Below are 16,622 nucleotides of genomic sequence, written 5' to 3'. Positions count from 1 at the left end.
TACCAACTGGACAAACAGTTAACAAAGTTTATTATTTAGAAGTACTGAAAAGGCTGCATGAAAAAATTAGACGACCTGAACTTTCACCAACAATTCATGGCTCTTGCATCACGACAATGCACCAACCCACACAGCACTGTCTGTGAGGGAGTTATTGGCCAGTAAACAAATAACTGTATTGGAACACCCTCTCTACTCACCTGATCTGGCCCCCAATGACTTCTTTCTTTACCTAAAGATAAAGGAAATATTGAAAGGAAGACATTTTGATGACATTCAGGATATCAAGGGTAATACGACAACAGCTCTGATGGCCACTCCTGAAATAGTTCCAAAATTTCTTTGAAGGGTGGACTAGGCACTGGCATCAGTGCACAGCTTCCCAAGGGGAGTACTTGGAAGGTGACCACAGTGCTATTCAGCAACTTTTTCTAAAATGAGTTTGTGAACTTAATTGTTATACCTCGTATTCAGTCCTGTCCGCCAAAATGAACATTATGTATAAGAATGTAAAATTCAGCTCAAATAGAAGCTGAGTCTTCAGGGGAAGCCAGAATTATCAAATAACCATTGGTCTGACCAATAGCTTTTTTAAAAAACTTTTTTTATTAAATGTATTGGTGTGACATTGGTTAATAAAATTATATAGGTTTCAAGTGTGCAATTCTATAATACATCATCTATGTATTGCATGTGTGTTCACCACCCAAAGTTAAGTCTCCTTCCATCAGTCACCATATATTTGACCCCCTTTACCCTCTTCTACGTCCCCTCTACTCCCTTACCCTCTGGTAACCACTAAACTGTTATCTGCATCTATTTGTTTTGAACAATAGCTTTTATAAATGCTAATAAACAGTAGGCTGGGATCTGGTTTTCTAGCTATTGGACAGGGACATAACCGTAACTATATTCTCCTTCTCTTTGCAACCTGGATTGACCATCCCATCAGCAATAGCAAGAGGTATTCCTTACAGGACAACCCTCTCACATGGGGCCCAGAGGAAGGGCCTGGACCAGGGACAAATTACTGTACTCAAAAATATCAGGGGAGGCTACAGCAAGTACCAAATTCACTTCCTTTGCTGGGAAACATGCATGTGCATGTGGTCAAAATTGTCTTCTCTTCGTTTTATTGAGAGGCTATTTCCCTATATGCTTATGAAAGTGGAGGAAATTATTTTCCCATTTTGTGCTAATAAATGACACTTAGGAAGTATTCAATAAACCATGTTTCTATTCGAAAGCCAACAATGCATTGTAAGCTCCAGTTGATTTGTAAAATACGAGTGATGGATATCTCCAGTTGAGAGATACTGTAAGATCTTGGGTTATCAGTAACTTGGTCCTTTAAGGCTTCCCAGCATGTAAATGGTGTTATGTATTTTTACATGTGACAGGCACAGAAGAAAAGAACCTTAGTGGTAAGGGTGTCAGCAAAAAACAGATGGCATACCTAGAGAGTTTCACCGAAAGGATTAAACTCTTTACAGAGGGGCTGTTTTCAGGGGCATGGGATAAGGGAGCCAACAAAGGTTGGTGAGGCATCTGAGACATCAGGGATAGCAGCAGCAGGAATTCATTGCCACCCCAGGGTCTGAAGAGAGGAAAGAGGGGGTACTATGCTACCAAATCCCAGTAAAAGCTTGCTCTGTGGAAGGAGTCTGCCAGCAGACTCTGTGTGCAGAGCCATGGATCCACTGCCTGCCCCTCTCTGTCCTCTCACTCTCTGACTTCCTGCCAAGTCCCTCCTTTGGCTGACTCCAACCAGAACTTAAAAGGCAAGGGAACCCAGGAAATTCAATCCAAAGAGGTTAACTTCCAGGGGTACAGAGTGGGGTGGAGAGTGGCAGATATGGGTCTGGGAGACAGGAGCAAATGGAAAGCTATTATCGCAGAAGACAAGCAGAATCATAGCTCATGGAATGTTAGAACAGGAAGGGACTTTTCAGCCTCTAATCCTCATTTTGTTGATGAGGAAACTGAGGCCCAGGGAATTGAAATGACTGAGTAAACATTATAAACCCAACAAAAGGCATACTTGAGGCCAAAGACAGTTATCTCCTGGCCTTTCCACTTAATTATTCTGGGAATCATGAGTTATAAAACTCATATTAGAGTAGGAGTGGTTACAATGGGGCACTTGCATGGTCATTTACCATTACTGTGCCCATCAGACATCATTAATCGATTATTGATTTCTTTCCTCCTGCGCTATCAGACTCTTTCTCATCCTATGGCTCCAGGCAGCCACTAACAATTGATCCATCTTGTTACCCTATTACCTAACAATACACCGTGTTATAAATCTTTAAATACAAAGCTTCAGATTGCTCTAATAAGATTTTCCTCCTTGAAACATGGCTCATTCTCTGAGGGTGCTTGCCCTGGTGACTGGACAAGGGGCATTTTATTTTGGAAGAAGGTAAAGCCCCATAAAATTAATTTGCCTAAAGGTTAATAATAAAAAAGCCCTAATCTCTGGTGGGTTTTCTCATTCTCTCTCCTTGCAGGTTGACAGAACAGAGGTGATTCGCACCTGCATAAACCCAGTCTATTCAAAACTGTTTACTGTGGACTTTTACTTTGAAGAGGTGCAGCGCCTGCGGTTTGAAGTTCATGACATCAGCAGCAATCACAACGGGCTGAAGGAGGCTGACTTCCTGGGCAGCATGGAGTGCACGCTGGGCCAGGTGGGTCAACGGAGGCCCCTGCTTCCCTCTTCCCATCTTTGGGCCTTTCTTCTTCTTTTTATCTCTCCTCTCATTCAATCCTTACTTTCTCTTATTGGTTTTGTTTTCTTTTACATGCAGTATTTTATGACTTCCCACGCACTGTCATATCCATTATATTTAACATTATATTTACATAGGAATGATGCTGCAATCATGTAAAGAGTTAACTTATTTTGCAAAATTATCCATTTTCTCTTCTGAATGCCTTCATTTACTGCACAGCTATTTATTGAACACTTACTCTGCTGTGGTTGTGTGTCTGTTATAGCCTTATCCTAATATGTTATAAATTTCTATCTCTCAGTTCAACTATGAGAAACTCCACACATGGAGTATTGCTCATTCACATGTACACGTATTCCGAGCCTCTAGTGTCAAAAGTAGCCCAGGAGGGCTATTTGGATAAATAGATATTTGGTGAATGAATAAATGCTTTCACCTAATCTTCATGACAATGATTTGAAATGAACGTCGTTGTTGCATCCATTTGTCAGTGAGAAAACCAAGACTCAGAGAGGTTAAGCCTAAGGCACCACACTAAAAAGTGGCAGAGCTAGAGCTTGAACCAGGCCAGCCCCATCTCAAACCCCATCGTTTTGCTTGTGTAACACTCTTTCCTTTTTCCTTCCCTTCCTGCTATACCCAGGACTTTAGTAGGTGCTCAGGGGAGATCTAAAGGAAGAAATAGTCCCTGTGCCCGAGAAGTGGACACTCCCAATGGAGAAGGCACATTATATGCATCTCAAATAGAGCAGTTCATGATGGTCTGTAAGCCATAGTGAGACAGAATATCCTGAGCTCTATACATAGTGTTGTGGACCTTTGGGGAAAGGAGATCTTTCTGCTGGGTAGAATCAAAGAAGGCATTGTGAAACCAAACTTTGAAAAAATGAGGTCCAGGGATTGAAGAAGAAACAGGGAGGCTTTTCAAATAAGAAAACAAGGTCAATAAGGCATAGCAGTCAGAACAACCATGGCAGGAGTAAGGGGCGGTGGAAACCAGTTTCACTGAATCAAGGTCAGATGCTGATTTACTGTGAAACCAGTGAAGCTTAAACTTCAGAGCGTGTTTCTTGTGTGGACCCCTTCCAAGGATCTGTGTCCCATTTTTTCTGTAGTTTTGTATTTTTTTCTCAAAGAAGGATTCCAAATTTTATGAGCCTCAAGCTCTGCAAAACCTGCCTCAGTCCAGTGCAGAGGTAAGGGTTTGATGTAGGGATTATTAAGAAAGATTCTGCCTGTCAACGAAATGGCATATGTGCATGTTTCTTTGTTTGTTTGTTTGTTTGTTTGTTTGTTTTTACCCTACCTCATGCAACTTATCACTAAGAGAAATTTCTCTTTTGTGAGCAATGAGTGACAAAATAGACGATGTCCTAAGTTACCATTTTCCAGCAAAGACAGTGATTACTTTCGTAGGATTGTTTCTTGTTGCTTTAATGAAAGCCAAAAGCCCAATGTGGAAGTACAGCTGAGTGGAGGCAGACAGAGAACCTGGCATATTCTTCATAAATATAATCTCTCTCATGACTTTTTGAAAAAGTTGATGGCAGATAATTCTAGGGTCTTGCCAGGTACAGTGTCCAATAAGTAGGCATTGAATGAATGAATGAATGAATGAGGAAATAGATGAATGGTGGATTTGAGGTAGAATTCTGTGATGTATAAATAAAATGAAAAGGTTAAAATGACATCTTTTGTATATATAAATGAGCCAAGATTCTCTTAGATGATGAGCTTCCCTTATGCATAAAAGTTCTCTTCTGTCCTGAGAAATAAATGTAGATCCATGGAGAAGGCATGTGAATAAAGATCTTTTTCATCTAAAGCTTTGATCACTTTGTCTATGACAATGACCCTAAAACTTACACCTTTAGTCTGTCACAAGCCTCGTCTTTCCAGACCCTCTGCTTTGTGCCAGGCATCGTGCTAGATGCCAGTGACATAGTGATGAGCCAAAACCATTGTCCCTGCCCCCAAGCAGCTCACAGTCTAGTTGGGGATAAAGAGGGAAGCAAACAATTACACAAACAATTAATTAAATTACAACCATTATCATCATTGTTAAGAAGTATAGAATAGGAGAGCAAACATGAAGAGAGTGGTGGCAGATGGAAAGGAGGCCACAGAAGGCTTCCAATGGGAAGGGACATTTACACGGAAACTGAAGGGAGAGCAACAGTGCTTCAGGTGAGAAGAAATAGGAAACACTGTCCAAGAAGACGGGAAAATTATATACAAAGCCTCTGGATTCAAGAAGGAGTTTGGCATATGGTACAGTGTATCTTTGTTTGGGTTTCCCAAGAAGCCAGCTCTGAGGTAGTACGTGAAAGTAGGTGAAGGAAACACCATTGTGAAGTAAAAAAGTAAGACAGGAAAAAGAAGGCAGCCTGTAAGGGTGTTGTCAAGCCAGCTACCACTGTGTGTAACTGGAGCTTCATTCTGCTAGGAAAATTCTGGAAGCCAGTGTAAAGCAAGCACCACAGTTATCTCACCCTAGAGATTAGGAAACTGGGGTATTTATACACTTGGCGGTATATATACTCTCAACAGTCATTAAGGGCCATTCCCAGGGTGGGAACATTGCTCTCCCAGCATTTCTGGTTTATTACATGGGCCATAAAAGAAGATCCAAATACCAGAAGAAGCTTGTAAGCCAAGAAATACAGGTGCTGGTGGTCAGAAGTCAGTGACGTGCACTGAAGTCATAGGGCCTGGGATATGAGCAGGCACTGACAGCATCTGCTACACAGACTCTGTTGGCTACCTACCCAATAGCCAATCTCCTCCCTCTTTTTAGCTGTCAGATCCTGATCATTTTCAGGTCATTTCCCACCATGTGGCCATGTAGAAAATAGCCCTATCCCTAGTTCAAGAGTCAATCCTGAGTAATCCTGTCAATCATATCAATCCCATCTCCCTTTGCAAAAGATTAGTTTAGGGGAGGGCGGGTAGCCAGTTCTAACCAATAAGACCTAAGAGTTTTTATTGGAAAGATTTCCGAGCCTAAAAAAAAGAGACACACATGAAGAAAGAGTTCATTTCTGCCTGTGATTCCTGAAACCACTGCAGCCACATTGCAGCTCTGGTAAGGACAACCCTTAGGGAAGGTCAGACCCCAAAGATGCGCAGGCATGGGCCTGTCACCTGTACCTGGCGGCCACCCTAGCTGTGGAGTAGTTATAAGAGAATAAAATGTCCTATTGTTAAAGCCCTTTGGGATGGGATTTTCCATTCCTTGAGCTAAAAGCATCATAATTGATATAGAGCAAATGAGAAACTGAAAGATGACCAGGCTGTCTGCAAAAGGATGAGAAAATGGAAACTGGGGGAGTACACTGGCCTAATTTTCTTAGTCTCTCCAGATAAGGAAATACATAGAAGTGAGCACTGAGGATGAGATTATAAATAGTCCTTTATAAATATACTTTGACACTTTTGAAAGAGCTTCCATACTGATAATTTCATGTGACTCTCTTGATAATTCTGGGAGGATAGGTGTCATCATCTGCATTTGATAGTTGAGGAAACTGAGGATCAGAAAGATCCAGTGTCTTCACAGAGCAAGACCAGCAGTCAGCAGCTTCTGATCCTTCATCCAGAGCTCTTTCTTCTCCCATGATTTAGGGAAAGATAATGGGGAAGGCCACAAGTTCTGGGATCTGGCATTATGGCTTAGGCGAAGCTAATGAGTGGCAAGTCAGATTTGTTCAAGTTAGCCTTGTTTCCCAAGCCACACTGCTCCACCCCAGGTGACATGCCAGCCTCTCCGGGTGTCTTGTACATCCTTTGTCAACCACCCTCTCACATTACCAGCCCTGTGATTGGTAGGATTGACCTTTCCCACACTTTAGAAGTGGGCACTAGTTGGCTTAACTCAATTACAATATCCTATTTTTGTGGCCGCAGTGATTGGTTCAGGGAAGGGTATATAACTAATCAGAGATAATAAGATGCAAATATATATTAGCTGAAGTCTTCTGGGAAAAAAAAATTCTGGAAATGGTACCCTTCAAGGGGAGAGCTGCAGGGGAAGAAGAGGAGGGGGTGATGACATGATAACATGTGGTCAAGAGGAACAAAAGCTGATACCTTGAAAGGGAGGAACAGAAAAATGGAGAGAAATCAGATAATATTTGCAGGCTGGATAGAGTCTTGTCTAAAGCCAGGCTTCCATGGAAATTTCAGCCAGTAGATTCCCTTTATTATTTAAATCGCTATGCAGTAATTCTTTTTACCACTTGCCGCATGGAATTCTAACTGATCAAGACATTCATTCCATAGAACTCCTGTCCCAGGCCACAGAGCCCTTTTCAAACTCCAAGATCCCATAACCTATCTCTATTTCATTTTTTTAGCAACCCATTCTGCATTGTCTTGAGAAGTTCCCTTTCATCACTTTATTCAAATCAATCTCTAAAATGATCTAATTAGCATTTATTTTTATACTTATTTACCTGGTTCCCACAGCTGGATTATAAGTTTTTTTAAAACCACATGCAGTACTTTGGTGTGTCTCATGCAGCACCATGCTTTACTTATCACAAATGCTCAAGTCAAATTTATTGATTAGTTAACTTTGAAAGTTTCAGACCAGTATAAACTTTTTATTAACATGGTAAGTTTCATTCATTCATTTATTCATTTCTACAACAAGAATTTAACAAAAGCCCAGGATATGCCAAGTACCATGCTAGACACTAGAGGCACAGATGGAAAAGACAGAGAGCCTACCCCAGAGGAGCTTATGATTAGCTGGGAGATTCAGACTGGTACATAAATAATCAAAATGCATATTGCTCACTCCTCCAATAGAGATGTTTTTCAGAGGCTATGGGGAAAAGATGTATCTCTGCCTAAAGGGAATCAGGGAAGCCTCGTAAGAAAGATGACTCTGGACCTGAATCTCTAAGGATGAGTAGGAATTCACCAGCAGAGAACAGAAACAAGGACTAAACTGGCAAAATGACTGGCACACACAAAGACACAGGAGCAGGCGAATAAGAGAGAACTCTAAGTGACTCGGCATGACTGGATGAGCACGGGAGCATGGGAAAGGGGGAAAGGAGCTAGACAGGAGAGGACGTGCTAGACCACGAAGCTTTGAAGTATCTCTCTTTAAAGTTTGGAGAGCTTGGACTTGAGGCACTGGAGGCCCTGAAGGACACAGTTTCAACCAGGGGAAGGACAAGATTGGATGTGTGTATTAGAAAAATCACTGTGGCATTCCCATGAAGGGTGGATGGTAGAGAATGAGTGTGTAGGTACGGAAACCTGTTAGGAAGTTAGTGCAATAACAGGAAAGAGGTGGAGAGGGCAGTGGTGATAAAAATTGAGAAGAAGAGACCCGGAGAAGAGTTAGTCCGAGAGCAGAATCAATAAGCCATGGAGACTGGGTGCAGGAGGAGGAGTTTCCAGACGCTTGGCTTATGTCACTGGAGGAGCCATTTGGTTGATGAGTGAGGTGGGGAATAGAGTGTGGTGTTAAGGTCAGGATGCGTGTGGAGAAACCAGAGAAGGTTGTCAGTGGGTGGCTGAGCACATAGATCTGGAGATGATAGATGAGGCGCTGACTCCCTATAGATGATAGTTGGCGGCATGGAAGTGGGTGAGATTCCTCCAAGAGACTGTTTTATATTTTATTTTTGGAGAGAAATTAATTGAACCTACCACCTATGAACAAGTCATAAAGGATTTTTTTTTTTAATCATTGAGTATGTAAGGACATCTCCACTTTCGGATGAAAGTGTGAACTTGATGTGCTGTGTGCAGAGTCACTTACCTGTCAAATGAATTTGTAATGAGAACTTCGTGAAAGGCAGGCAGCATAGTACTCTGTGACCCTCCATAGCTTCACAGATTGTGACATTGGGCATGAATGGGAGTTTTCTCTTTTTTCTAAATTGCGCTCTCTAGTATGATGGAGCAAAAAGAAATACCATCAACACTTTCCTTCCTTCTAACTCCAGTGGTGAAAGAAGATTCCTTTTCTTTGTAGGCAGGGAATGGCTGTGTGTGGGAGCTGTGAACAGCCATAGGAATGTCACAGTCTGCATCTGTGGTACTGTTCCATAATGCTCAGGGTGCAGGCTATGGAGCCAGCTCAACGGCTCTCAAGTTCTATGTCCAGAGGCAAATCCCTGCAGCTGTTTAAGCCTCGGTTTCCTCATCTGCACAATGGAGATAATAGAAGTGCAGGCCTCAAGAAATATTGTGAGGAGCAAGAAAATATGTATAAAGTGCTTAGCAGGGTCCCTGGCACAGAGAGCACTCGGAATATGAAAGCTGTTATTAAGGTGGTAAGAATCAGGGAAATGGTGGGAAGAATTGATACTTGTGGGGACCAACATGGTTTCAGGAGTAAAGGTGGAAGTAAAAGGGGTGAAAACATTATGACAGAACACCCATTGTCCTAGGCAATTATTAAAACTGAACTTATAATTTCACCTCAAGCTTGTTGAGTACTTTATTTAGTCACAGGATTCAGTGTGTGTGTGTGTGTGTGTGTGTGTGTGTGTGTGTGTGTGTGTGTAAGTAATATTTAGTCTTCTAAGACTATTTTTCAGTAAAGCTTTCAAATCAGATCTCTGGATAATTTGGGGCAGATGTTCCAATTCTTGTCTTGCCGCAACTGAAACCGATGAGATAAAGTGATTTCCCCAAACCCACGCAGGCAGTCACGTATCCAGAGCCTGTCTCCTCAAGGCTGTCTACAGGTGCTTGCTCTGTCCATCTGAGTTTGTCACATTCTCACTCTGCTGTGTGAAACAGCAGGACTCATGGCCTTTAGGAAAGGAAAATAGCAGCCCTCAGCATGCTAGAAATTGGCATTGGCCGTGAAGTTGGTACAAGCACAGCAAGTGACTTAGCACTGAGCAATTATGCCAAATGAGGGTTCACGTCCTCCAAGAGCACTCAAGGCAGAACTGTGTGTTCTTAGCAGATGGAGGAGGGGGGAAAATCACGGAGATGCAGGGTGTTCAGAAAGCTGAATATTCCTTCTGGGTGAGCTTGGAGACTGTCCTTGGATTTCTGTTCACCAAAAGGAAACCAGGAGCTAAGCTCTTCACCTACTGCCCCCAACAGAGGGCATGCCAAGGAGAGACAGAGTCCCTCCCTATCTAGAACAGCAAGGTGACCTCTTTAATATGGTGCCTTCATTTTCTTTCACTGCTGATTATCTGCTTCATTCATCGCAATATTTTTCTTCTCCTTCATGTACCAATACAGTGGACAATGAGTCAGAAATAATAAAAATAATAAATACAGTAGCCAACTTTCTCTAGGCCCTTTCATTCCCCAGCCCCTGGGCTAGACACTCACTGTACCTCAATCCGTGTAATCAGCACAGCATCCCTGGGAGGTAGGCACTTCCACAATCCCTATTTACATTTGAGGAAACTGCGACTGAATAAAGCGAGGTACCTTATTCAGTGATGTCACCTAGCTAGTAAATAGTGGAGGTGGAACTTAAATGCAGATATGTTTGGCTCTTAAGCCCTTCATGATCGTTTCTATTTACTCTGATAGTTTGTTACTCACTAGTGTAAATTATAATGTAGTATCTATTGATGGAAACCCAGGTTGGAGTTAACCTTGCTAGGATGTTGTTTTATTTTTTACTTAGTTTGTTTGTTTATTTGTCTTACACAAAGCTCATAGAGGTAACATAGAAATCCTCTTGCAAAGAAATAGCCTTGGCTATCTTTCCTCAAGGTTTGCATACTTAATTTACCTTAAATATAATATGGCTACTTAAATCATATCAATGTGTCAACCTCCCAAAACCAGAACCTTAAAATTCAGCATCCAGAAGGTGTCACCTCCAGAACTTTTCCACCTTCAGCCACGTGGAGTAAGCCCATCATCCAAATTGAGTGGTTGCCCCTGGGTTTCATTGTTGCTTTTCTTGCAGGCATTTTCTCTTCTCCATGGCTTGAAGGACAGTTACAACTGTGCAAAGTCCTCCTCTCTTCATTTCCATGTGGCTCTTCTTTAGTGTATCTCTTACCCCAAAGTTCAGAGGACATTTGTTACAAGAATCAGAAGCATTCTGCGTAATGTTCTCATAAGTGGGGCAGGGAAATCTGTGACTCTTTGAAGGAACCTTAGGCTGTCTGGGGGCTCTTACCCTCATTCATGAGAGAAGGATCATGTACCATCTTCCCTCAGAGAAGCTGTTCTCTAATTTGAACTGCATCAGAATCGCCTAGAGACTTATTAAAACACAGAGTACTAACCCTCTACCTGCCCCCTCCCCCAGAGTTCTTGATTCAAAAAGATTTAACAAGAGACCCAATATTTGTATTTCTATGTGATGGAGATGCTGTTCGTTGAGGGCCACCCTTTGAGAACTGCTGCCCCAGAGTTTTGGGGTAGGAATGGTAATGAATATTAGACACTGTATCATTAGTTTTTGTTATGAAAGACCTCTAGTTGGGGTGATTGAAGAAATTAAGGAGAAAACATCTGGAGGGCAGGAAAAAATTATTTCATAAAGTTTATAGTCTCACCAAAGACCATGTACATTGCTTTGAGTTTATGTTCTTGGTGAAGAGTTTCATTTCCAGAGTTTGTTCCTCCCATCCATTAAATGTAGCTGAGTGGACTGTTATCCAGATTGTTGGTTCTTTTCCTGACACAGGTGAATGTTAGTAGGATTATGTCAGCTGCAATGGCCCCTGAAAGGATTGGCAGACCATTAGCTGTCAATGATCAGAGGGAATTTGGTCTCAGGTTGGGTTGGAACAAATTGGAAGACACTGGGGATATGACAATGCAGAGGGTGTCATCCAAACTCAGTGTAATACCCACAGTGAGATTCCACAGGTTGGCATTTTCTTGTATAAGATTTAATATCCTCATGGTATAAAACTGATGGCCCAGGAAGTCAGATTTACACATTACACCCAGCAACTCATTTTCCTGCTGCTTCTCACATGAAAGCTTTCCTTAACTTTGTAGAATTACTGCCACATGAGTGATGAATGATGTCATAAGTAAATATCATCTTCTCAGCTCCTGTGAATGGGCTGAGATATCTTGGGAAGTAGTGCTGTGCTACTTTCCATGCTGACTGCCTAGTCTGCTCCTTGGCAGGTGGGATTCACATGGGGTGATTGTGAGTGAGGAAGGCCTGACTTCTCCAAGGAGAATACAATTAATTCTTACCTTTTTCTTTGCTATATTTGCCAGGCAAGTAATCTTCTTAAATTCAGATCCCAAGAAAATCCCTCTGCTTTCTCTGGAGTCTACCTTTTGTACCTTTAAATCCCCTTCATGATGTGCTGGACTGGGGTCATGAGCCCTGGGTCCTGGATCTGCCACCAACTCCTTGTGTGACCTTGGGCAGTTGGCGTAACCTTTCTGTGATGTATTGACCTCATTTATAGGCGGAAGGTTTTGTTTTGATTAATCTCTAAGTTCTTGCCAGTTCAATAGTCAGTCATTCTCATTCATCTCTTTCCCTTTGTCTCTGAAAATTTGCATCTTTTCCTGCATTCTCATCCCTTTTTTGGATGCTTCTCTGCCCACCCACCCCCAACCCCTGTCCCCTTCTCATCTCATCTATGACTTAGCATGAGGTATCTTCCTCACGTCATTCATCCACAGACTGTGTCTCCTCCCTAAGTGTCCCCCAGGAAAGTAGCTCCTTGTGTCTACTTAATTTCAAAGATAGTTTTTAAAAGATACACTTTGTGGTGATTAAAATGGGACTGTGTTTTCAGACTCCCTTCCACATAGATTCACAATAATGTGATCTCTCTCCTAGATCCATATGCTCACAGGGGAGGGGAAGGGCAAGACATCTGGAGCTGGATGAGCATTTGCAAGGACTGACACGTCACTACTGAAAAGCAACTCTCAGTGTTTGTCCTGGTCCCAACCCTTTATGTCAGGCTGGTGCAGGGCACTCAGCACCCAGCTCACCCCACCAATGTGCCCCGGACCTGTCTACCCATACAGGGAGCCACATGTACCACGAGGTCTGAAAGCAACTACTCGGGACTTCTACCACAGCTCCCACAACCACGTTTCATTCCAATCCTTCTCCCACCCAACTAAGGACTGCTAACTGGAAAAATCCAATCTGAATCCTATCTCCATGGTGTTTACACATGCTCTCCCCATCATCCCGTCCTTGCCTTTCCCCTGCAAATGTTGTCTTGCTATATTTTCTCAGTTGTCAGCATCCATGAGTGCCTTATATAAAAGTATTCTGTACTTGTGCTAGCCTTGAAGCCTGAGACGCTGTAGCACCATGAATTGAATCATCAATATGCCTAATAACCAATTTGCTGAAACCAAATAACCAGAAAGTCAATTCACCAAACAATACAGTAGCCTCAAAATTAATTATCTACCAAGTATTTTTATGTACCAAAAATAAGGTTTTTGAACTACTTATAAAGTTTACTACAATTATTTTAAAACTTGTAAAAATCTCTGCCTTTCCTTTTAAGTTTAGGCTACGTATGAAATTTAGTTACTGATTGTCATAAACTTTTCTGAATATCAAATGTAGCCATAAGAAGACTAAACCCTCCTTTGTCTTCACTCACAAAAGTGGGAAAACATACATATGGTATTGGCTCTTAATGTACCCATTTCTTCACAGACCAAAGGACTAGGACATATTTATAATTAGAAAAAAATTACAATAAATATTAGTAGAAACATCATAATGAAGCCTGCATGCTGATGTCAGAGAACTCATATTCAGGCAGAGGAGTATGACCCTTAAGTATTGTATGAATTCTTAAACATTTGAAGAACTTTAAAACATGTAAAGAATTCTGATTTGGGGAATTTGTGGGAAATGCTTTGGGGGGAGGTATTTGTTGAGGCTGTGCTCTCCATTGGGCTTTGAAAGAGCACTTGACAGATGCTGTAGATAAGGCCTTAGTCCCCATGCATTGTCCACAGGGAGGAGGGTTTGCTTAGGTAATCTGATGCTGATCTTTTATAGTATTAATTTTGATTACAGAAGAGACCCTGGAGGGCTTGGAGGACTAATACGGAATAAGTTAAGGAAGCATCATGGGAACTGCAAAGAGGTTCTGACATTCTCCCAAAGCCTAGAATCTCCAGTTCAAGCCTAATTTGAGAAGGAGGATATTTATATTTTGAATTAACCTAATACAGTTTAGAGGGAGAAAAAAACAATAACTGCTTGGATGACAAAAATTATTCCCAGAAGTCTTGGTTTCAGATTTCAGGACAAAATGAGGCCAGATATGAATTCGTTAACTTTGTTTTGGATGGAATGTGAGCCTTTGGGGCTGCTCTGTACACCAGGGCGGGTTGGGTGAGGCCTCCAGTGAGCTGATTTATGCTTCACCCACGCTTCTGCCCACCCAGAGCCCGAGGTCGGCACACATTCCCAAGACAATGATCAGAAACAAAGGAGCAGGAATTCTTCAAACTTCTCTCTCTCTAATGAGATTCAAGCCAGGAAAACTAGTATTACAGTCAGCTTGCAGACTGGGTTCAGTGGAATCAGAACAGCTTGAAATGGGGAAGAAGAGAAAAGCAGTGCAGAATTAACCAGGCCAGTGCAGGGTCCGCTCCTGTCCTCTGCATCAGTACTTCCAAGGAGGGGACTTCATCCTTCCACGTCAGGTATCCTGATAACAATAAGCTCACCTAGGACTCCATTTGCCCTAGGCCATCCCAGTATATACCTACTGTCATGGTTTAATTATTAACACCATCCCCTTTCATTTACAAAAATGTCCCAATTTGGACAATATATTTTATGGTCCTTCTCCTGAATGCCCTGTGGTGTGGCCGGGGTGGTACAGACAGTGGCCTCTGACTAGTCACCCAGCCAGGTCATTTGCGGTGATGATGGGGCCTTACCCTCATCATCAGAGGTAAAGGTAGATCATTAATACACAGCAGTCCTTAAATCCCTCTCCGAAACTCTCCCTCCCTTCCATCCTTTACTAATGAAGTCAGAGAACGGGTAAAAGCCTGTAATTACACTTGAAGTAATTAGAACCCTGCTTAATGGAAAGCTTAAGACAGGAAGCCCAAACCAATAGATTACCCATTGCCCCTGTCATTCTGAATCATTCTTCCTAGGGTGGTTCTTTTGTAAGTTTCCACTGGGGAGTAAGGACTATACTAAATTTATATAAAATTACACACACACACACACACACACACACACACACACACACACTCACGTTGTATGTCCTCTCCCTGAATAGCTGAGAAAGCATCAGCATTGTACCTTTTTTAGTTCCTACAACTTTACCTATTAATAAAAATCTAAATAAGCAGAACAGATTAATTTAAAATTCCTTTACTTTTAAATCTTTTAAATCTGAACATGCTGTACTAAAATTATCTACATGCAATTCTCACTTTCTAGCTCAGTGCTTCTCAACTCTAATGTGCATGCAAATCACCTGGGGAATCTCATTAAAATGCAGATTCTGATTCAGTAGGTAGGAGGCGGGGTGTCTGAGATTCTTCACTGCTAACTAGTTCCCAGGCCAGGCTGCTTCTGGAAGGGGCCAGATAGGGTAAAGAACGGAGAACACACTGTGAGCGGCAAAGGAAGAGTTCTCAGTCTCACAGGTGGCTTCCCTTTCCTCTTACCTCAGCAACTATTCCAAACTCCTGAGGTGGATCTTGAAAAAAGATACAATTTCCCAATTGAGGGGAAAGGATGTGACTAATTCTAGGCAGAGGGCACAGCATAAGAAAATATTTAAAATATTTTTAAGGCTTCCCCTTATTGGTAGTGCGTACAAGAGGCCAAAGTTCTCAGGGGTTACTCTGTGCTCGGATAAGATTGTGGGTGTTTTTGGTTCAGCATTGGGAGCAAGGTAACCAGGAAATGGAGGGAGAGCACGAAGAGAAGGCTCCCCTGGTATAATACTTCCCTGGATCAGGTCTGATTTCCACCAGGTAAAGTGATATGACCCAGAAAACTTGGGACAGGAAATGGGATAGTAGGGATTTCCCTAGAATCAGCATCCCTGAGGCTGTCACTGCATCTTTTCCTGGAACGCTGAACCTGATCATGTGTGAAGTCAGTCTTAGTGTCCCATGTCTGCTGTTACAAATGATCGCACACGTGGTGGCTTAAAACAGCAGAAAATTATTTTCTCACAGTTCTCCGTGGCAAAAGTCTGAAATCAAGGTGTCGGCAGAGCCATGCTCCTTCTGAATGCTCTGGGAGAGAATCCATGCCTTGCCTCTTCCCACCTCTGGTGACTGCTGGCGTCCCTTAGCTTGTGGCTGTATCACGTCAGATGTCCATTGTCTTCAAATCTCTCTCTGCTCTGCCTTCATATTTCAATTCTGAGTTTGTCTCATCAAATCTCCCTCTGATTCCCTTTTATAAGGACACGTGATTGCATTTAGGGGTAATCCAAGGTGAACTCCGCACCTCAAGACCCTTAATTAGATCTGCAAAGATTTTTTGTTTTGTCATAGAAGGTAATATATATTCTTACCATTCAGCATATAATAAATACTGAATAAATATTTGTCCCATAAAGGACTGAATCCTGGCTTCAACTCTTATAAGCTATGTGTATTATTAGTCTGTTAGGGCTGCCATATTGAAATATCACAGACTGACGATGACATAAACAACAGAAATTTATTTTCTCATAGTTCTGGAGGCTGGAATTCCAAGACCAAGGTGGTAGCCATGTTGGTTTGTGGTGAGGCCTCTCTTGCTGGCTTGCAGACAGCTACCTTCCCAGTGTGTCATCGCACAGACTTTTCTCTGTGTGCATATGCAGATCTCTGATGTATCTTCCTCTTCTTATAAGGATACCAGTCCTATTGGATTAGGGCCCCAACCTTATTCTCTCATTGAACCTATTATATTCTGTTAGATAAGACCTGGACTTATATTAATTT

The 16,622-nt window shown here is 42.1% G+C and overlaps 1 protein-coding gene across 6 annotated transcripts in view; it reads left to right on the top strand.

Moving 5' to 3' along the window:
* CPNE4 (copine 4) overlaps positions 1–16,622 on the top strand; it is a 402,708-nt gene that overhangs the window by 267,122 nt on the left and 118,964 nt on the right. For all 6 annotated transcript variants that reach the window (XM_019725940.2, XM_019725942.2, XM_019725945.2 and 3 more), the window contains exon 3: positions 2,514–2,693. In XM_019725940.2, the coding sequence (XP_019581499.1) occupies positions 2,514–2,693 (180 nt within the window). The remainder of the gene's footprint in view (positions 1–2,513; positions 2,694–16,622) is intronic.

Source organism: Rhinolophus sinicus, linkage group LG10 (genome assembly GCF_036562045.2).
Source record: "Rhinolophus sinicus isolate RSC01 linkage group LG10, ASM3656204v1, whole genome shotgun sequence".
In the NCBI taxonomy this organism is placed as follows: Eukaryota; Metazoa; Chordata; class Mammalia; order Chiroptera; family Rhinolophidae; genus Rhinolophus; species Rhinolophus sinicus.
The sequence above is the reverse complement of the archived record's forward strand: the minus strand, read 5'-3'. Positions and strand labels throughout refer to the sequence as shown.